Raw genomic sequence first — 19,865 nt, forward strand, 5'->3', positions numbered from 1 at the left:
CTATTTGGACCATGACTGACAGACACAGGAAGTTTCTACGTATTGAAATGGGAAAGAAATGGTGTCAAGTCTGCATTGTTTTAAATCCTTCATCAGCTGAGGCTCTGCAAGGTTTCTCTCTCCCTTGGTATTTCACACGGGCACTTGGTGATTTCTTCAAATTCTATTTCGAATTTCCTTCCGGTCCAATAGTCCTCAGCCCATGTTGAGAATAGAAATGAACAGTATTTTGATATTAAAACTTTGTATCAGAAACACTTCAATGGAGTTTTGGCAATGATTAATAACCAATGAGAGAGTATCTTTAGAACACATTTATGTCAATGACCCCACACTGTCTGAACTATCCCACAGGTTTTGTTCTGGAATGGATTTAAAAGCCCTGTGCACTGGAGGACAGACTGAGCAGCCACAACTATCAGCTTCCCCACTTCCCCGGATGAAAGAGTCCACAGCCTGGTTGTTGCGGATATTTTCCATTTATTACCGCAGTAGACAACTGCTCTGAAAGTGCAACACCAAATCACTTTGCCACAGCGTCTGCTCCTCCACTGGCAAATTCTGGGCAGTTCATTCTTGCAGCATCGTGGACCACAAGCTTCTCTCGAGGTGGAAAATTATTGCCACTGCCAATGTCACAGGAAAAAACCCCACACACATGAAAAGAAGGACAAAATGAGAAGAGCACTGGAGAGGAGGAGGGGCCAATTTCAAATGGAAAACCCAGCAGAGGGGTCATGGGGAAACAGCCCACCTGTGCAAAGTGGAAGGTGACTCCCCGTCTCCTGGGAGCAACCTACATGTTTGTGAGGTTGGCCCGGGTGCACCTCTCACCCCTTTGTCCCCAGAACAGGTGAGACCATCACCACTGCCACGCTACAGCTCGGTGTAGCAGAGGCCCATGGAGTCAAAAAGAAATGAAAGGACCTCTCAAGCTAGTTTGGAAAATGGGTGGTTTGGCTAAACTGACTCTTCGACCTTCCACTTAAAGCTGCTGGGCGGAATATCTGGGAGAGCTCTGGGGGGGGAGACACTGCCTAAGAGAAATAACTCTTGTTCTAACCAGCACAAGGGTCAGCATCTTTTGATGGTAAAAAATAACTTTCAAATACTGCAATGAAAAGGAGGAAGGGAAACATGAGCAGCTCTAGAAAACACAAGAGATTAAAAAATCTGAATGAGACCAAAAAAAGCACAAAAATATGAATACGGACAATACACCGAAGCACTCAGCCTGACAGAACCCTCCCTCATGAACACATTATACACATACACACCTGCTCGCACACACATAATAGTCAGGCAGATGCCCCAAGGAGGGCAAATCCAAACGTCTGCTCTCTTTGGGATTCTCATGGCAAATCTGAGTGTAGGCAAAAGTGAAGCCCTTCCTGGGGTCTAAACAAATACTCAGGAAGCAGCCTTTGCTCCCCATTTTAGCCAATGTTGCTCCTATATTTGCCTGAGCCCTTCACAACTGTCTGGGCACTACAATTCATTCTTCATACTCCTGGAGTTTAAATCACTGCTAGATCTTCTTCTCCGTAGATCTAACTTCACCTGTAATGGAAGCACCTCCCTTTTGGCTCCTGTACTCCCTGCTCTTTCGGGGGAAAAAGCATCCCAAGACAGTGGTAATTAGAAGGTGTTTGGGAGTTGGAAAGTAGGAAGAGAGTAATATAAATACAATAAGGAAATGCCTGTTACTCTCATATGATTTCTCTGAGACCAGGTGGCTAAGGGCCTGGCCTTCGAGGATAGGTTTTAGGAGAGGCCTTAATTTAAGGTACTGCGATCTCTGCTCACAAGAGCCAAGTAAGACAGTGCTCCTTGGAGGTTGCTGTAGGAATCGTACTCAGTACTTATTTCCATCCTAGGTGCTCTTCTGACCTCTCTGACTTCAGTCCTTCTGGAGTGAGGTCACCTGGCTTCTCTGATGCATGACCGGTCATTTTTAAAGCATGTTTAGCAGTGGCCTACGAGAGGTTTCTGTCTGGGTATCGTGGATCAGCACACACTGACTAGCGCATCTACCAGGTGATACGGACGGAAAGCAGGTTTCCTCAACCACTGCAGACAGGCACAGCCATGCAAAGAAAGCCACCCATCACGGTCACCTTTTCGTCAGATGCCCCAGTTTCAGGATCATAGAATTTACCACATGAAGTGTTAATACTGGGTGACAACCAAGCTTTTGCTTCCCTTCCTCAATGAGGGTCACGCAAGAACCCACAGGAACAGGCTGGACACACAGGCCCTGCTCATCTGGTTTCAGACATTGCCCTCAGCTCCAAATCCTGCACTTGGAACCGCTATTATAACTTAGCTCCTAATCACACTGGATTCTGCTCCAGTTTAATTTACCAAGGCATACCTTCTGAGCCGCCTCAGTGAAACCAGTGTGGCCCACTGGCTTAAAATTCTAAGTGCAGCAGTGCCTAAGAAGAAAGAGTCCCACAGGAGGGAGGGCTGGAGGGCGTAAGGCAGGAGACTATACACAATCAGTAACACATTTTCAGAAAATGGTGGGCTTGGGGGAAGAGGGGAGAGAAATAAACAAAATGTCCCAATAATTTAATGGCAGAGCTAGAAGAGAGCATTTATAGCTATTCCGGGACTCTCCAACAAAAAGCTTTTCCTGGATGCACAGACATTCATAATACTGATAACTCTCAGTCGACAGCTCTGGCTTGTACACGTGGTCACGATGCCCTTTGTACAGCAGCGAAGAGCATAACAAAACGCCGACAGGCATCTGGACAGCACACAGCAAAACGAAAGGCTGAACTCCCCCCACCCCGACAGAATCCCATTTAAAAAAAAGTTTGTCTATTACAAAGTCACGTTTTCTGTTTTTCCGCTTTATAAAGTCAGCGATGCTGGAGGGTGTCTAGCGGAATCCGTCCTCCAGGAATGAGTGCAAAAGGGGAGCGCACGGCTCAGGGACGTCCCTTCAGTGAGCAGATGGAAGGACCAGCTGGAGACCTCCCATCCATTTTGGACAAACACACACATACAGAAAAGGATTATTGCCAGCTTGAGTACTTTCACAATGTGATTTTTGTATTTCGGAAGCTTGAATTGTCCCTGAAAGAAAAAAATGGGAGAAAACAGAGCATTCAATACACAGATCTTCTACAGGCAACAACACACATACGGGGCAGGGACGGGGCGGAGACCTGAACTCAGCAGCTCCAGGGCCCTCATGACACACCCCAGAAATTTCCTTCCTTGCTAATCTAATGCCAACATAGCAAACCACCTCCCAAGTCCCTTCGAACACTTCAACTCGACTATTTTCAAGAGCCAAAGATTAGAAACAACCCACATACTTAGCAAAAGGGCACTGGTTAAATACGACTATTATGGCACATTCATTCACTGGGACACTTGTGCAGCTTAAAAAAAAACAAGCCAAGGAAGCTCACTACTAATATGGAAAACTCTCCAAGAGAAACTGAGAGGGTATGGAATAGTGTGTGTACATAGTACACCACCTTTTGTGTAAGTGGGGGTGGGGGAAATAAGGCCATAGTTCATATCGCTTGTATGGACATAAAGTCTATAAGGCCACCCAAGAAACCAACAACAATGATTACATGGGGCAGTGGAGGAGGGAAAGGGGGGCACAGCAGAAACTGAGCAGGTGTAGTTAGAGTGGGGAGGAAACACCCTTTTTTCTCACACACACCCATATGCACACATACTTAAAAAAAAAAAAATCAAACGATGTGATTATATCATGTATTCAAAAAAATCAACCTACCAATCAACCAAAAAACTCTCTATTCAAAACGTATAGCTACTTATAAAAGGATATTCCACGAGGTGAAATACTCATAGCCTTTAGACACTTAGCTATAATTCTTAAAAGAGAAGCATGTGTGTATGTAACACATGGTAAGTCATGTCCTCTTAGTCGCCTTCTCTTGGATGTAGATAGGCTTGGCCACCTACCAGAAATCTTTCCTGTTCCACACTAGAAATTCAACATCTCAGCATTTCACATTGCCATTTGAATCCCACAATCTTAGGGCTGGAAAGGGCTTTAAAGGTCACCTCATCTGCTGCTATAGCTCAGAGCTTCAGACTTTAAAGTATCTGAAATTCTAGAACAGAAATTCTCATTAATCTGATTTTTGAGTCATTACTTCCTTTTAGTTTTAGTGGGATATTCTAGAAGCCTTAGCTTTAACTGACCCATTTTAAATTGCTACAACTTATTGGGTGTATGGCTATTGGCGCAGAGTACATATGAAAGAATACGCTCAGCCCAGACAAAGAGCAGTCTCCAGTTAGCAGTAACAGATTCTCCCCCATGATGGCAGCAGGCTGACAGGAAAGAACAGCCCTCAATACACGAGGAGAATGACTGTGGACAAGTACACTGAGAGAGGAAACCAGAGCTGGTGTAGGTGAACTCTGGCTGGGAAGAAATTGATGTTATCTCAACAGACCACTAGTATTTTTATAACTGACATGCATGACCATGTAGCTCATTTATCCATGGCTACTGAGCATTTTGAAGATTTCCACCTAAGGAGGTAAAGACTGAACACAAAGAAAAACCTAATGGGGTGATCATCTTTTTAAAAGTCCTTTCAAAAGGACAGATCCCACTGAGGTGCCACAAGTAGCTAGCAAAGGATGAATAAGGTTGTATCTGATTATAAAACAGACAAGCAGGCGTAACTGATGTGTGCGTGTGACTTCTGAGTCCCCTTGGGGATGATGTACTACTGAGACCGTGTCAGAGAAGCCCTCTACTAACAAAAGAAGTGATCAGGAAGGAATGGTTTGCTCTGTTCCCTTTCTTCCCTTTTGATGCCCCCTCTATCCCCACAGAGCAACTGGATCACAAAAGTCAATCAGCAGGGAGAAATAAAATGAGTAAATAGAAAGGCGGGGTGTGGGACGGTAGCATCACAGGATTTTCTGACTGGGAAAATGATTTATCTTGGAGTAAGAGAGATGGCAGGCAAGCGTCTCGACCCGCCTTTCATCTGTTTAGTGACGAAGAGGGAAGAACTTTCCGGACAAGTCATCACTGTAAGCAGGTCACCTTTATCTTTTGGAAGAGTCCCTGTACTGTGCTGGGCTTGGGCCACAGACAAATTTTCTCTCTGTGGCAGGGAAACTGAAGAGCTCTATAATACTTTCCTATCCAGATATTTACTATTTATTCTAAGTACTTCTATTATCACAGATCTCTTCAGGGTCAGAAAATCTAAGAAATCACAATTATTCTAAGGTTTATTTGTAATGTGGAAAAGGGGAGAAGAGTAAGGAGCCAGAAAAATCTAGCTGAGCTTGTCCCTTTGATATAAAGGAAAACAAAGAGCAATGAGAACGGGTGACAGGCTCCTGACAATGACAGGCTGGTGGCAGCTGGTGGCTCTGGTCCAGCTTTTCTAAAAAAAAAAAAAATGGACTGAGAACAGCTCGCTGCCAGACTTAGTCTGAGGAATGCGTTCACCTCAGACCAGCTGAGAACTAATCCACCGTTCTGTCCTCATCCCGGGGCTGCAGTGCCAGAGAGATTAGGAGACACAGAAAGGAAGGAGGAAGACAGGAAGTGGCAGAGGTCACAGGCAACTTTTAATTTTTTTTAAAAAGATGGACTTCTGTTCTTTTAAAAGCAAACTATAATTTAGAAAATCCAGAGTGAGCTCCTAAAAGCTAGCCCCTCTAGTCACCCAGCAATGTTGTAATGGTGCATGGGTGACCAGGAAGGGTTTTCTGTTGTTTTTGTTTTTTTAACGATACAACAGATCTTTTAGAAGGAAATAAGAACATTTTTACATCCTCATCTGTGAATTTATGTAAAATAAGCAACTGGGACGGGGCCTAGTGTACTGATTTAAAGGGGCTTTTCAGACATCAGTTTTTCCACTGTATCTTAATTTATTCCCAAGGATTTTTACACATCAGGGCACAGCAGCCAAAAGACCCACAAGGCTAGAGAAGTCAGAAAGATGTGCTCTACCGGATGACTCTTTGTCCTGATAGCGGGGCCTCAGAAATACCAGAGCCCTAACCAAATTGGCTTCCAACTTCACGTTCCCAGGCATCTTAGGCAAATCTATTGCCCAAATACTCTGAAATAGCTTTCTAATCTGCTTTGCCTCCCCATAATCACCTTTTTCATCCTTCTAGAGAAAAGGACAAGTTCCAACTCTGGGAAGAATAAGCTGAGGTAGAGGCTGGCTCGTGAGGGTGGACAGCAGAGAAGCACGGTGGCCGGTTCCTGACAGGAACGCCTCTGTTCTTGTAGGAAGCTATCGCCGAGCTCGTGCCCAGCAAGAGCGGCACAGTTGTTCTGGGGCCTCAAGGGAACACTGAGGAGGAGCCCTACCTGACTCTGCTCCGGAGGGGGATCTGAGAGTACACTCACAATTCAGCCTACACACGGTCTTCCGAGGAACATTCTCTGTCAGCTGTCCACCCCGGGCTAGCTCTGGCTTCCTCCCCTCTCCCTCACTGGATAATAAAATTGCAAACCCTTCCTAGGTTCAGTGGGGCAAGTTTCAGCCTCTAATCTCCCACTGAGTGCCAACTTCATTCCCCAAATACACAGACCACTGCTCTGCGCTTGCCAGGCCAGACACATAAGTAACCCTCAATCCTCCCCAGCAGCTAACGGGGACTGCTATTGAAGCCATGGTTAAAAGTGCAATCCTCATTTGTAATGCAGATCAAATGAAACCGTTCTAAAATATTAGCAGCTATATGTAATAGCATAAAATATCAGGTAAACTGAGGAGAAGTATTTGTGGTTCAAGAAGAATTACTTAAAAAAAAAAAAAGAATTACTTAAATAGCAGTTTTTATTTCTCCCCAGATCATGGTCTACTTGGAAGGGGGTAGAAGAAAAGGTGGAGAGGATGAGGAGCTATGAGCTGGAGGTACCCAGCCTCTTAGAGCACCTTGTCCAGGGGTAAGGCGATAGGAATGAAATTGGAGTCCTTCTCAGGTCTTTAGGACAATGAAGTGAGGTGATTTTTTTCGTTTAGATGCTAATACTCCTCTCAGACTTCCAAGGCCATGTGTTTTAAGAACACTTAGGGGGCACCTAACTGGCTCAGTCGATAAAGCATCCGACCCGATCTCAGGGTGGTGAGTTCAAGCCCCATGTTGGGCGTGGAGCCTACTTAAAAAAAAGGTGGGGGGGGGACGACACCTAAATTATGTAGTGCTCCTGAAGTGCTTTCTTCATCTGACAGATAAAAAAGATACAGGGGCAACAAAAAGAACAAAGAGACTGCAAAATGGTAATGATATAAAACATGTGATTTTGAGGCAATTCAGGTATCTTTCCCGAGGGACTCAGTGATAGTGAAAGGGGAGGGAATAGTTTTATAAAAGTTTTCTCCCATTCTGACTCTTCCAATTTCATTTTAAAGCCTTTCCTCCCCCTTCATGGGATATAAGATGCTACTGATTTTTAAAGATCCCATTGTTTTATGTACTCTAAGTAAATACTGCCAATTAAACTATGTCAAAATTTTTCTTATCATATTCACTGTGAGCAACCTGATTTTAGGGATATTAAAAAAAAAAGGAACCCTACAAATAATCAAATATGGTAATGTTATTAAAACAATTCCAGGGCGCCTGGGTGGCTCAGTCATTAAGCTTCTGCCTTCGGCTCAGGTCATGGTCCCAGGGTCCTGGGATCAAGCCCCACATCGGGCTCCTGACTCAGCGGGGAACCTGCTTGTCCCTCTCCCTCTGCCTCTCCCCCTGCTCATGCTTGCTCTCTCTCTCTCTCCTCTCTCTGTCTCTCTGTGTCTCAAATGAATAAATAAAATCTTTAAAAAAACCCCAATTCCACTCTAGTGCCAGGGCTCTGGAAATTATTTTTCATCCTGCAAATCAGTGTAGCCAACATGACAGCCCATGCATGTTTTTCATCCCTCCTGGTATATAGTAGCAGCCACCTCAGAGTTCTGTTGACTATATTTTACAGAGAAACCTTTTAAATAAACGGCAATTTTTAAAATCTAGCATCATCTAAAAATTGAACTTATAATAAAGGAATTAAAACTATTAAAAAAGAGACGAGTGGCATTATCCATGCATGCAGTAATTCTGGGACTGTTTATCTACAGATCATCCCAGCTCCACAGAGTACTCAGACCCCGGGCCACCTGCTTCCGTCCCTCAGTGTCATCCTCTCTTCATGCCCAGCCGAGGGCTGCTGGTCTCCTTCTCTTGAAACTGCCTCATTTCCTTCCTGGGACGGGGGAGTTCTGAAGCAGCTACTATAGCTGACATGCTCTGCTCCAATTTTAGCACTTCTCTCTCTCACAGGGATGGGGGTGGTGGTGGTGGTGGGGGGTAGTTAATGTCCAGGAATATGCTCTCAGGGCAGGCACATGCAGATACTGTCCTTTCATCCAGAATCAACTGACCCAGTTCCCTCTGCTAAAGAGACACACATGGACTTGGCACTCTCTTAATTGAAATACAAATGTTCTTAAAGTGAATGTGTCAGTCGACCTGCCTTCGATTTCCCAGGGCCTCTCCCTGCCAGTAAGCGTGTGGCGGTCTAGTGAGAGCACAGCCTGCGTCTACCCCAGCTCCCTCTCATTGTGAAACCCTCAGGTTCTATCACTGTCTGCTCACAACTGACAAACACCACCAGCAAACAAGAGCCATCCTCACCTAATTCACACCGGAGCCTATGGAATTGGCCTGTTAGTCATAGGACACTGCCAGACGGCTTAAAAATGGCCACGTCTGGGCAAAAGACAAAGGGTCTGTGGCACATTTATAAACATGAAATGTTGGCATCGCAAGAGATCCGAGACATTCTAGTCCGTGGAACCTCACTTTTCCAAATGAGAAAATAGGGGTATAGTAAGTTAAACAATCTTCCCAGAGGTTCACCAGGAGTGACCCCGCAAGGATGGTTCCGTGGCTTTGGACTCAGGACTTTTCTGAGACTGTGACGACCAGTCAGAGAGGAGAGGCGGGAGCAGGCCCCACGTTGGCAGAGGCATGGCTGCTAGTACGTGGGGAGAGCGCATGCCCTTGGGAAGAGGGGGCCTGGGGCTGAGAGGTATGTCACAAGGTTACAGAGAAGATAGACAAGGCCCTACCCTGAGTGTGAGAGACAGAGGGGAGCGTCCGATCAGCGGCCGCTGCTGTTCACCAGGCCATGAAACTCCTCCCAGGCCCTGGCAAACCAGAGACAAAAAACACAATAGCACATTCAGGTCAACAGCTTTTTAACAAAGAGCGCACAGACACGATAACCCCACATCCCGCTCCCAATACCTCCAGGTCGAGTGGCGCCCACCAGTACCTGGAAGCCCAGCGATGAGGCTTCCCATCTGGACTTCCCACTCACAGCAGCAGTGGTGGCCAGCCCCCCTCAGGGGCAGTTGGCACTGCTCCTGGCTTGCTCCACTGGTGAAGTCTGACCCTCACTATTCCCTCAAGCATTTGCCACAGTCCTCCTTCTACCTGCTGCTTGCAAGTCTACCGGGGGGGCGGGGGGGGGTAGGGGGGCACTGAGGTCAGAGCTAAGCTCGACCATCCCGAGAGATCCCTCTCAGCACTGGGGTGAAGGGCAGCGGTGCTTTCGGCCTTGGGGGCATGAGGACGGGTGGCAGGAACTCCTTTTCTTCATCAGGCTCCACCCTGGGGGTAAGGGCAGTTACCAATGGCATCATGATGTCTGAAGTTGCAATGAGGCAACTATAGCACTTTCTCTGCTTCCACATTTCCAACCTTCTGACCCCTCTCAACTCACACCCCCAAATTTGTATCAGGTTCCATCTGTTTCTGGAAATACCCACGTAACTATTAACTTAAACTGTGTAGGCCACAGTTCAACATTTCTCGGGATCAGTGCTCCTTATAACTTTCATGCCAATTAACTCGATTTAGTAATTGTGGTTAGGAAGGGATAAGAACTGTGATCGAGGGGTACACAGTCTTTCCAGGTGCTGCTCCACGAAGAACAAGCCCTTGGTGACTGCTGGCCAAAAAGCAGGAGAAAACCAGATTCCCCCATGCATCCTGAAGCCCTACACCACCTAGAGTTTCCTCGGAGGAGCTGATGTCCTACCTTTTTGCCCTACTTTTTAGCCCCATTGGGGACAAAGTGCCTGGTACGTACCCTGGGAAATTATATATATATAAAATGGGTAATCTGGTACTTCTAAATAGAAAATTCCTTACTGGCAATTATTCCATTCTTGGTTTAAAGGGATGACAATACCCAGGGTGACAACTCACTACAGGTTTAATATTATGGCCAAAGAATATACTTCATTACTAGGCCTTCTATGGGTAGCTTTTCTCTTTTTAAATAGGGAGGGATTAAATACAGTGACCTGGTATGACAAATTCCTTCTTTTGGGTAATATTTGTACGTTTCATTAGTTTTTCCCTCTTTTGAACAGCGGCAGCAATTATAAGTTAATGATCTACCTCAAGAGGTAGATCTGCGGTTGATGGTTTCTTCAGAGAGTATTACCAAAGCTACTCATACATGCTAACTCAATTGAAGAAAAATGTAAGACCGCCAAACAAGCGTGCCAGTCTTTGTCAATTCACAAACTCAATGTCCACAGCAAGACATCTGTTCCATTCCACAGCCCTTTCTGGAGAGGCAGTGATGCGGTGAATTTCCTGAGTCCGTGAGTGACATCAGAAGGCTATTTCATTCTCCACTCCAAACGAAGATAAGGGCAAAGCAAGTCCGATGCTTGGGCAGCGGCCTAGGAAACCCCTCTCTCCTTCTAACAGTGAGATTTCAATTCTATTTTAAGCAATTTAGGTGTCAACAAGGAATTACATGGCTGTGTTGAAGCTTCATCTCATTTATCCTTTTGTTTCCAGAAAGGCCTACGCTAGTCCAAACAGAGCAGTTCTGTGTCAAGAACCTGCAGAAATACATATTTCAGAGTTCCCCTCTAATCCATTCCAGTATGAAACTGCCCTCCCATTTTCTTCAGAAGGATCTTCTTCAGATGCTAAACCTCAACATGAAGAATCTGGGTACAGAAATTTCCTCACATGGATTCAGTGGAAATCAAACGGTTGGTCATAGTCATTGAACAATCATTCTTACTCTCGTAGGCCAATGCTTGGTTAAGAGGCAAGTCAACCACCTAGAGCTAGGTACGAATTTTCTAGCTATTCTCCATCTGGCATCCCAGGTATTTTAGGTAATATTAAAACTTGCTTCTTTTAAAGGTGAAGAAAGAACAAATTAAATGTTAAAAGTGTCATATGAATGGAGTTAAAAAAAAAAAAAATTGCCCTGAGATTAACAGAGCCTACAGGGAATTCTGAACAGATTCAAATGACAGAGTGACAAAGAGTCCTTTAGAGACCACTCTTGTCCCAGCTCACTTACCAGAAAACAAATTCTGACAGCAGAGATCTCATTTCTGGGTAACTGTATTTGCCCCCACCCTGCCTAAAGCCTGCTTCACAGCCTTGCGCTCATCTGGCACTTGAGATACACTCACGGATGAGCTCAGCCTCCTGCCAGTCTGGGCTTTCTTTGCTTTGAACATCAGTATGGGGAACATTTCATAAATGCAAAGCCAGGCCAGCAATTATGCTGGTGTGACTCAGTGCCACCAGGCTATGATTCTAATTTAGCTAAGATAGAAGGGATGGGTCGTTCTTGCCTACAAAGTTCAATGTTTAAATACAATGAAATCTAGATGTGGTAAAGCGAAGTCCCCATGTTTGACCCAGCTCTCCTCTAGAATAAAGTAATAAAGAGAAATCACCTACCCTCAACTTTCTGTGCAGTGGGGTCTGGTCAGACTCCCCAGGACTGTGGCCCACTGAGTGAAGCTGGCCCTGTCTTCCCCTTTTCCATTCCAGGCCAGATGCACAAAGGAACTCAATGGGACTATTCCAAAGAGGAATTTCCTCACAAAAGATATTGCTGCTTTATGTGGCTCTGGGCCAAGTTTTATCCCTGCTGGTTGCAAGTCTGGCTGCCTTAGGCGATTTCTCCTCAGAGAGGATACAGTTAGTCACTTGACGCTTGCAAGGACCCAAACCTATGAAACCTCAACTACGACTGGTCTCATTCAGAGGAGCCATGCACCTGAGCTAAAACTCAGTTTAACAGGTTTCCCATTTGTCCACGGGACCTGCTCACCCTTCACGGGTGGAACTATTGGCAATGAACAACGGTAGGAGGCAGCAGGCAGGCGTCCCCTGGGCAGCAAAGCAGCTCACCACGCCCAGGATGCAGCAGCGCCGGCCTCAGCTCACCTAGGAGTGCAGCAGGAAGAGGCCACAAGCAGCGTGACTAGGGAAAGGCTGGAAAAACCAAACAGTTGAAAAAGGACATTGAAAACTGGACTGAAACACAGCAAGGTGGAGAAACGTGACTGAGAAATCGAAGCCACTCCTAGAAAAATGGCCCTATTTCCAGCAGCCCTACTCTCCAGAGAACTTGGGGGAGAACAAAGGTTCCCTTCCTTCTTCCTTCACTTCCTCTGAGTTCTCAAGTTCTTGCTGCGGCTCCTGGGCTTAACCAAAGCCACACCTGTGGGACAGCCACGAGGACTAGAACAAAGCATAACAGCTCTGACTTCCTTTCACATTTGGCAAGGATCACAGGGGCCTCCGCGTGGGTTTGGTGCTTTCTGATCAACTCTTACTCTGGATGGTGACATCAAGCTCATCTCCTGGACCAGTTATAGAGCCGAAATTAAGGTCAATACGTGTAACATAATATTGGAAGGCAAGAGGGAAAAGGCCATAGAAGGTAATTCTTTGACAATACTAAAAACATAGAGAACAGGCATTTCCATATGCCAACAAACCTCCCATTTTCCAGGTACTTCAGCCAATTTGGGATATGCAATAAGCAGAAAACCAATCACACAAACACCTCCAGAATGTTAAAGGCTAGACCCACTGTGTGTTCTGTGAGATCCCGGGCCACGTGCAGCCTGGTGGTCAATCAGGATGGTAGAAGCACAGGGTGTTGCTGCCAAAATGGAAGAGCCGCTTTGGAAAACTCCATAGTACACCCACAGCCACCTTCAAGATGCTATCAGGCAATCTAACCTAAAGTTCTGCAAAAATTGTTTCTTTTTGGTTTGGGTAGGAGCTCCTAAGAAAACTTAAAAGTAGTATGAGGCCTGTTGAAACCCGACGTGCAGGTCAGGGGCCTAAAGGCCGTGTTGTAGCACGTCCAAGCCAAGCCACAAAGCATCTGAGGGGCTGGTATGTGCTACAGTCAGATATCCCAAGGAGCAAACTCTTACAGGATGAAGACATTTCCCCACCCCAGATCCCGATGCACAACAACCCTGGGGACCGGGAGAAAGGGAAGGGCTAGAACCCTGAAAACTTACAAGCAGGACTACCTCGAAGAGGAAGAGGATTTGGCTCTAAATGGAAAACAGAAGGGAGAAGGCCGGCAGAGAGCTCGCGGCTTGGGCAGCTCTGGCAGCGAGAAAACCCTGCTAACACAAAGCGAGGCAACTGTAAACACACAGCCACACGCAGACGGAAGCAGGGCTTTCCCTTCAAGCAAGAGAGTTCTCTGAAGTAAAGGCAAACAAAGTCAGCGAAGCAAAGGCCAAGGATCCCCCTTTCCAACCTTAACAGACTGTCAAGCTGAATTCTAATCAGAAATCACTCTGGTCATCAGCGTGACCAGACGGGAACTATAAATTCAAGTACCAGAAAACGGGGTGTCATTTTGAGAGCGAGATGTCACCTCATTATGTCAGACCTCAGCAGAACTGGAACAAAATACCATGTGACACTACAATGGGCTTATGGAAATGAGGCTGCATTCCCCCGATGGACCTCTATGGAGAAGTCTGTGCCATTCCTTAATATGGTGACAGTCAGTCTGAAAGGCCACTTCTTTGATGCACCATAAAGAGTGAGAGCATGAGACAAGCTAGTTTAGCACCATTTATTAAGTGATCTCAGCTGTTGTTGTAGCTGCTGCGTGTCAGCCTGTTCTTAAAACATAAAATGCTCTTCCAGTTCCTCTTGTCCAGGACAGAAGGATCTTCCAGGTAGCACGCCAACAGAACAAGAGACTCCGATGATGCCAGCTTCAATGATGGTGCCATCCAGAGAGGGAGAGGGTCATGGCACATTCAACCGCGGCTTCCAGAGGTTTTGAAAAAGGAGCCTTTGGGGGCCCAGCCTGCCTGGCATTCTAGTGGAAGTGCAAAAGGTGGGCACATTGGGAGAGGAAAGAGAGGGAGACGCGAGGGAAAGTAGCATCTGGGACTCAAGGAGGGTTTCTGGTCTCTATAGCTGCAGGGCTGGAGTGCTAGGCAGATCTCTTGATAAAGCAGCAGAGCAGCAGACTAAGGCAAAAAGCCCAAGGGCTCTCCTAGACTCTGTAAGGACTTGGTTCATATTTCTACAAAAGTCAGGAAGAACCGCCTCAGGGTATTAGAGAGGGAGAACAGTGGAGAGGGGAGAGTTGAAAAATACCTCTTTCCCTTTCCTAGCCAGGTGAAAGCTTGCTTTTGAGGGGTAGGGGGGTGGAGGGCATTTGGGAACCTTGAACGAATGAGTCCTAGAAAAAGTAGGTGTGGATCTCTCCAGCCTGGGCTGTGTCTGGCTGGAGGGCAGAAACTATTCTCTCCCAGAACGAAGAATGGGGAAATCTACCTAGAGAAAAACAATGCTAACTCAGGACTGCTAAGGCAAGCAATTGGGGCCATGGCTGGCTAATAACTGTTGGTGGCTATGGATGAGTCACAGCCAGCCATCTCATTATGGACCAACTCTTGTGGCAGTGTTCCCAGTAAAAAACTGGCACTTAGCTGGTTTAAGCCAACTCCACCCACAACATTCTCTGTGAATGCATGGGAAAAAGATTCCCAAATAGTTTGCCTGCTGAACACCAACACTGGGCTCATTACTAGTCTTTAATAAGAATAACATGATGATGATATTATTACTAATGATGACGATGATAGCAATAATAATACTTCACCCTGTAAGAGCATTCTCCACCTGAGGACCTTCAATTACAAAGATTAAATCAGCCTCACAACAACCCTGTTAGGTAAAGTATTATTATCCCCCATTTTACAGATGGGGAGACTTGAAGCAGAGTGGCAGAGACTTGCCAAAGGCACATATTGATACTGGAGTCAAAGGAGAGAGTTAAACCTAAAAGTCCCGACTCCTAGTTGGCTAAGCTCTCCCTCCAGTTTTGAGAAAACCTGACAGCCACTCCCCACAACTTCTTCATAATATGACTTTGATCACTGAAGGAGCAACCCTAACCAGTGATTCTCATTTGTGGACATCCAACTCTAGGTACCCCGAGTACTAGGCAGATCACAAAGCTTACTTCCCCTTTGGCATTCATGCTTCCCCCTTAGATTCTACTCTCACAAACACACTATTCTGCTTCCTCTACAATTTCAGCTCTACACACAAGGAAATAGAGTTGTCATTCCCAGTAAGAAGTCAATTTCCCAGGACAAAGAAAACAGACTGACGCTAACAGGTTAAAAAGACATGCAAAAGTGGGGTGAGGGGTGGAGAGGGAGGAGGACTGGATTGTTCAGTGAAATTATCTTAAAAAACAGCAAGAAAATGAAGAGCACTTTGTCTTTCATTTTAAGATAGTGGTTAGTGAATGAAAGACAAGACAGCCTGTGTAAATAAAGCAAGCCCAGGCAGTGCAACTGGGATTCTGCAGAAGGGCTCTCTCTGATACAAAGTGCCCCACAGTGTAGGTGGGCAGGGAGCCTCACCAGCAAAGAACTGCTACAAGTGGCCAGAAGCACTAGAGGGGAAGACTGGTCTGTCCCTTCTCCAGAAGTCAGGCTCCTGTACGACCATATTCCTCCGGGCCCAGCTGAGGACCTACTTCTCCTAAGCTTAGGGACATGCCCCCCAAGCACCCCCAACACGTACTTGATGCTGTCGGTGTGGGTTTTGTACTCCATAATGGTGTTGGGAGGTAGGTTAAGCACTCGCCGAAGCGTATCTCGGATTCGGGCTGTGGTTGCTTGGTCACTGGCAGTCTTATTCCATATTGAAATAATGTCCTCCTATAGGAGGAACAGAAGGAATCGTCAAAGCAAACCAGAGGCAGTGAGGAGAGCAAAGGCAACACAAGACACCAGACCTGCCTATGGGGTGGCTTACCTGAAACCGGACAGAGACCACAGCCCCACAGATCTCCTCCCCAACCATGAACTGTTCCCCCAACATGGCCAGGATAAGATTCTCCCAGCAACGGGATGCCAAGCCCTTCCGCAGCCGAATAATCCACTTGCCACCATTTTTATTTGCATCATCCTGTACAAGAGAGAAAGCATGAAAGTTAAAATGTGGTTTCGCAGGTCTTTTACTTTTGTATGAAGGCAGGAAAAAAGCCAGGGATCCCTTGAACACTTAAGATGTCTTGTCACTTTCCAGTTATTCAACTTTACAGGAAAAATGGTGCTTGGACTAGGGAGACAAGAAATGGGAAGAAAAGAAGAAGGTGGGAATCCTTGGTACAAGCCATAACAATGAATGGCTAAGCTGACCCTTTAAAAATAATCCTCTTTTTCTCGAACTACTTTAGGAACCAAAATAAAGTGATGTCAGATTTCAAACAGAGATCATTCCTCACTTCACTGAAAATTTACCAAGTGTCACTACGTCTCAAGCACACACACGTGAAGCCACAGTCTCTACCAGATCCAGTCTGGTACTGTTGATACAAGAAAGTGGAGGAGACAGCCAAGAAAACTAATCACAGCAGTAGAGTCTGACAAGTGTTGCTGTAACAGAGATACACTAAGTTAAAGAAGAACAAGACAGAAACACTCAAGAAGAGGAAACATTAAGCTAGGTCTTGAGGGACACAGAGTTAGGCAGGTAAAGCAGGTGAAGGGTCTGTAGGCATCGAGAAAAACATGGCCTTGTACAAAGTGGGACTGTGTGTCAGGGAGATATGCAAAGAGGAAGGCTGGCTGCACCGAAGGGAAGGCCTAGGCATGCTGGGAGATGAGGCCTGGAGGGTGAGTGAGTGCAAGATCATGTGAGCAATGCAGAGCTGCACAGGGCCTATAGTTGGGTGTGTGTGTGTGTTCACATTTGTCTTCTAAAAAAATGCCCTGGCATCAGAACACACGATGGATTACAGCAAAGAGATCACAGAGCTCAGCTCTGGGTCTCCAGCTACTGCCTGTCAGTAAGTTTACCTTTTACCCATTTCAATCACACACACACCCACACAAACAACCAGTTTGATGGGAATAAGGGTAATTAAAAAAAAAAAGTCCTTTAATGTTGTTATAATACCATTTTAGTGATAAAAAAAATCTTTGTAAACACACTGACAAGCAATGACGTCAGTGCCTTTTCCCAGAGGTCCTGGCTCCAAGGATGTACCAAACAGTGATGCAGCTCTGAGAGGAGACTTCAAATACTTTTACCCTTAGCAAGGCTAAAAAAAAAAAAAACCCAAACATTCAGAACAGTGGTCTGAGGTCCTCCAGGCTTACCTCCCACATGGGTTTAATTCCTTCTTTGAAGAGATGGAAGTCACTGTGGCCTGTCAGGTCCCCGGGACGTACCATGTGGCTATAAAACCTCCAGAACTGCTCCACCTGTAGAGAGAAGGCCCCAGAGCACAAAAGATGTGTCTTTCCTTTTTCTTTAAATGAGTATGAGATTTAGGCGAAGAACATAAACATGGAAGACACTCTGCTACAGACTCTACTTTTTGGAGGACACATTCTCATTTGGGGAAGTGTGTGGGAAGGCAGGCAGGTTGCATGGGAAGTATAAAGATACAATATTGTTGATACAAGAAAAAACTCTTTAGGTGGAAAATGCCTCAGCCAGGAGCCCTAGTTGTGGAAGCCCCAGGATAAGCATCACATGCTGTAAGAGGACCCTGTTTTACACAGTGGAATCCTTTCAGTTTCTTTCTTTTTCTTAAGTAGGCTCTAAGCTCAATGTGGGGCTTGAACTCATGACCCTGAGATTAAGAGTCTCACACTCGGGGCGCCTGGGTGGCTCAGTCGGTTAAGCATCTGCCTTCGGCTCGGGTCGTGATCCCAGGGTCCTGGGATTGAGCCCCGCATCAGGCTCCCTGCTCAGCCGGGGGCCTGCTTCTCCCTCTCCCTCTGCTGCTCCCCTCTCTCCCTCTGTTGCTCCCCCTACTTCGGCTCTGTCAAGTGAGCAAATAAAATCTTACAGTGTCACACTCTACCAGCTGAGCCAGCCAGGTGTCCCAACACAGTGGAATCCTTTTAGTCTTGAGGTATATGAAGTGCCACATAACCTCAGCCTGAATGTATTTTTTTTTAGAACCAAATCACTTTTTAAAAAATACATTATTATTAACTACAGTCATCATGCTGTACATCACATCCCCATGAAGTTTGATCACTTCTCAAAGACTGGTTTATTGGCAGATACAGCATTAACTACAATGAATACATTTTACTTCTGTTTGGTTATTGAGCATAAGTGATGGGATCAACCACACGCACTACTCTAAAACCATAGCCAAAACCAACAGAACTCAGCGTCTCATATTTGGGCTTTAAGTCCCTCTTCTTAGCTAGAAAACTTATGTTTCTCCTTGTCCCTCCTTCATAATCCTTGCCCCTCTTTCATAATCCTGTTAGAAAACGACATTATTTGTCTATCAGATACATGCTTATTTCTACTCATCGAGCTGTTCCCGTTTCTCTCAGTAGTGCCATGATAAGGAGACCTTACTTCCCTAGTCCTTTGTAACTCACAGGGGACACCCACAAAGTACTGGCTAGTGAAGAGGCACACTTTAGGAAGAAAGAAAAAACGTGGAAGAGTGTGAAGTCAGTTGGTATTTGCCAATACACCAATGAGGAGGCTCTCAGCAAACGCCCAGCAAGACACCATAATGTGTAGCTGAAAATGGGTATTGAGTAGACAGAGATTCAGGTCATACTTCTAGATGTGGATGGCAACTAAGGAGAAAGAGACCTTACACTCTATGAAGTGGCTGTTCCTCCAGTTCCTCTAGAGAACAGGAACACGGGAACTGTCTCATGTTACGAAGAAGTCAGGAACAAATGCCATTCGTAGGATTCTGAAGCAGTGCCGCATCTCAACAACCACTACGTTTAACTGTATACAGCAACTGGGGGCAGTAAGAGGCCATATGTATTAAATGAGCAATCATCTTTTTCCACCCTGACACAGCGGGAAGAAACAAAATGCACCCACTAGAACCTGTGGCTCACTGTGAATTAGGAATTGGGGGTGGGGGTGGTTAGGAAGAAAGTATACCAGCCACCCCCAATCCCCCGATCAAGCATTGCTTTATCAGCAGTTTGGTCTCTTCCAATTTTATAGCCAGACTATGGAATCTCATAGTCATAATCTTATATCCAAATCACAAGAGAGATGAAGTAAACAACTTGAGAAATACTATTAGGCTTTAAAAGATTTATTCTTCCTTCTCTTTAGGCAATTTTGGTTTCTGAAACTCCTCACTGAAACAAAAAAATAAATGTTCAGACTCAGAATGTGAGCTGCACAAAAAAAGACTTCAGAAATAATCTTGGGGCACCGGGGTGGCTCAGTTGGTTGAGCATCTGACTCTTGGTTTTGGCTCGGGTCATGGTCTTGGGGTCCTGGAGCCCTACATCGAGCTCTATATTGGGCTCTGTGCTCAGCGGGGAGTATGCTTCTTCCCTCCCTCTCCATCTGCCCCTCCCCTCACTAGCACACACACTCTCTCTCCAAAAAAATCTTTGAAAAAAGAAATAATCTCAACTACCTTCCTCATTTTATAGTTGAGAAAATGGTTTCAGAACTGGCCTTGCCCTGAGTCCAGCACCAGAGCAGATGAGCCATGTGATCCCCAAGTCCACTGCTCTCCCATTTTA

The 19,865-nt window shown here is 45.8% G+C and overlaps 1 protein-coding gene across 7 annotated transcripts in view; it reads right to left on the minus strand.

Moving 5' to 3' along the window:
* Positions 1–463: 463 nt before the first annotated feature.
* Positions 464–19,865, minus strand: part of EIF4E2 (eukaryotic translation initiation factor 4E family member 2) — a 31,254-nt gene continuing 11,852 nt past the window's right edge. For 2 of the 7 annotated variants that reach the window (XM_035006865.1, XM_035006863.1), the window contains exons 4-8: positions 17,484–17,588; positions 16,135–16,287; positions 15,901–16,037; positions 9,105–9,182; positions 2,813–3,087 (exon numbers count right to left, since the gene is read on the minus strand). In XM_035006865.1, coding sequence (XP_034862756.1) covers positions 9,137–9,182; positions 15,901–16,037; positions 16,135–16,287; positions 17,484–17,588 — 441 coding nt within the window. In that variant the 3' untranslated portion in view covers positions 2,813–3,087; positions 9,105–9,136. Of the gene's footprint in view, positions 3,088–9,104; positions 9,183–13,907; positions 14,174–15,324; positions 16,038–16,134; positions 16,288–17,483; positions 17,589–19,865 lie in introns of those variants that run through there. The other 5 variants (XM_035006861.1, XM_035006860.1, XM_035006859.1 and 2 more) reach the window with 3 other exon arrangements.

This window comes from Mirounga leonina, unplaced genomic scaffold (genome assembly GCF_011800145.1).
Source record: "Mirounga leonina isolate KUSES-001 unplaced genomic scaffold, KU_Mleo_1.0 Mir_151, whole genome shotgun sequence".
NCBI lineage: Eukaryota > Metazoa > Chordata > Mammalia > Carnivora > Phocidae > Mirounga > Mirounga leonina.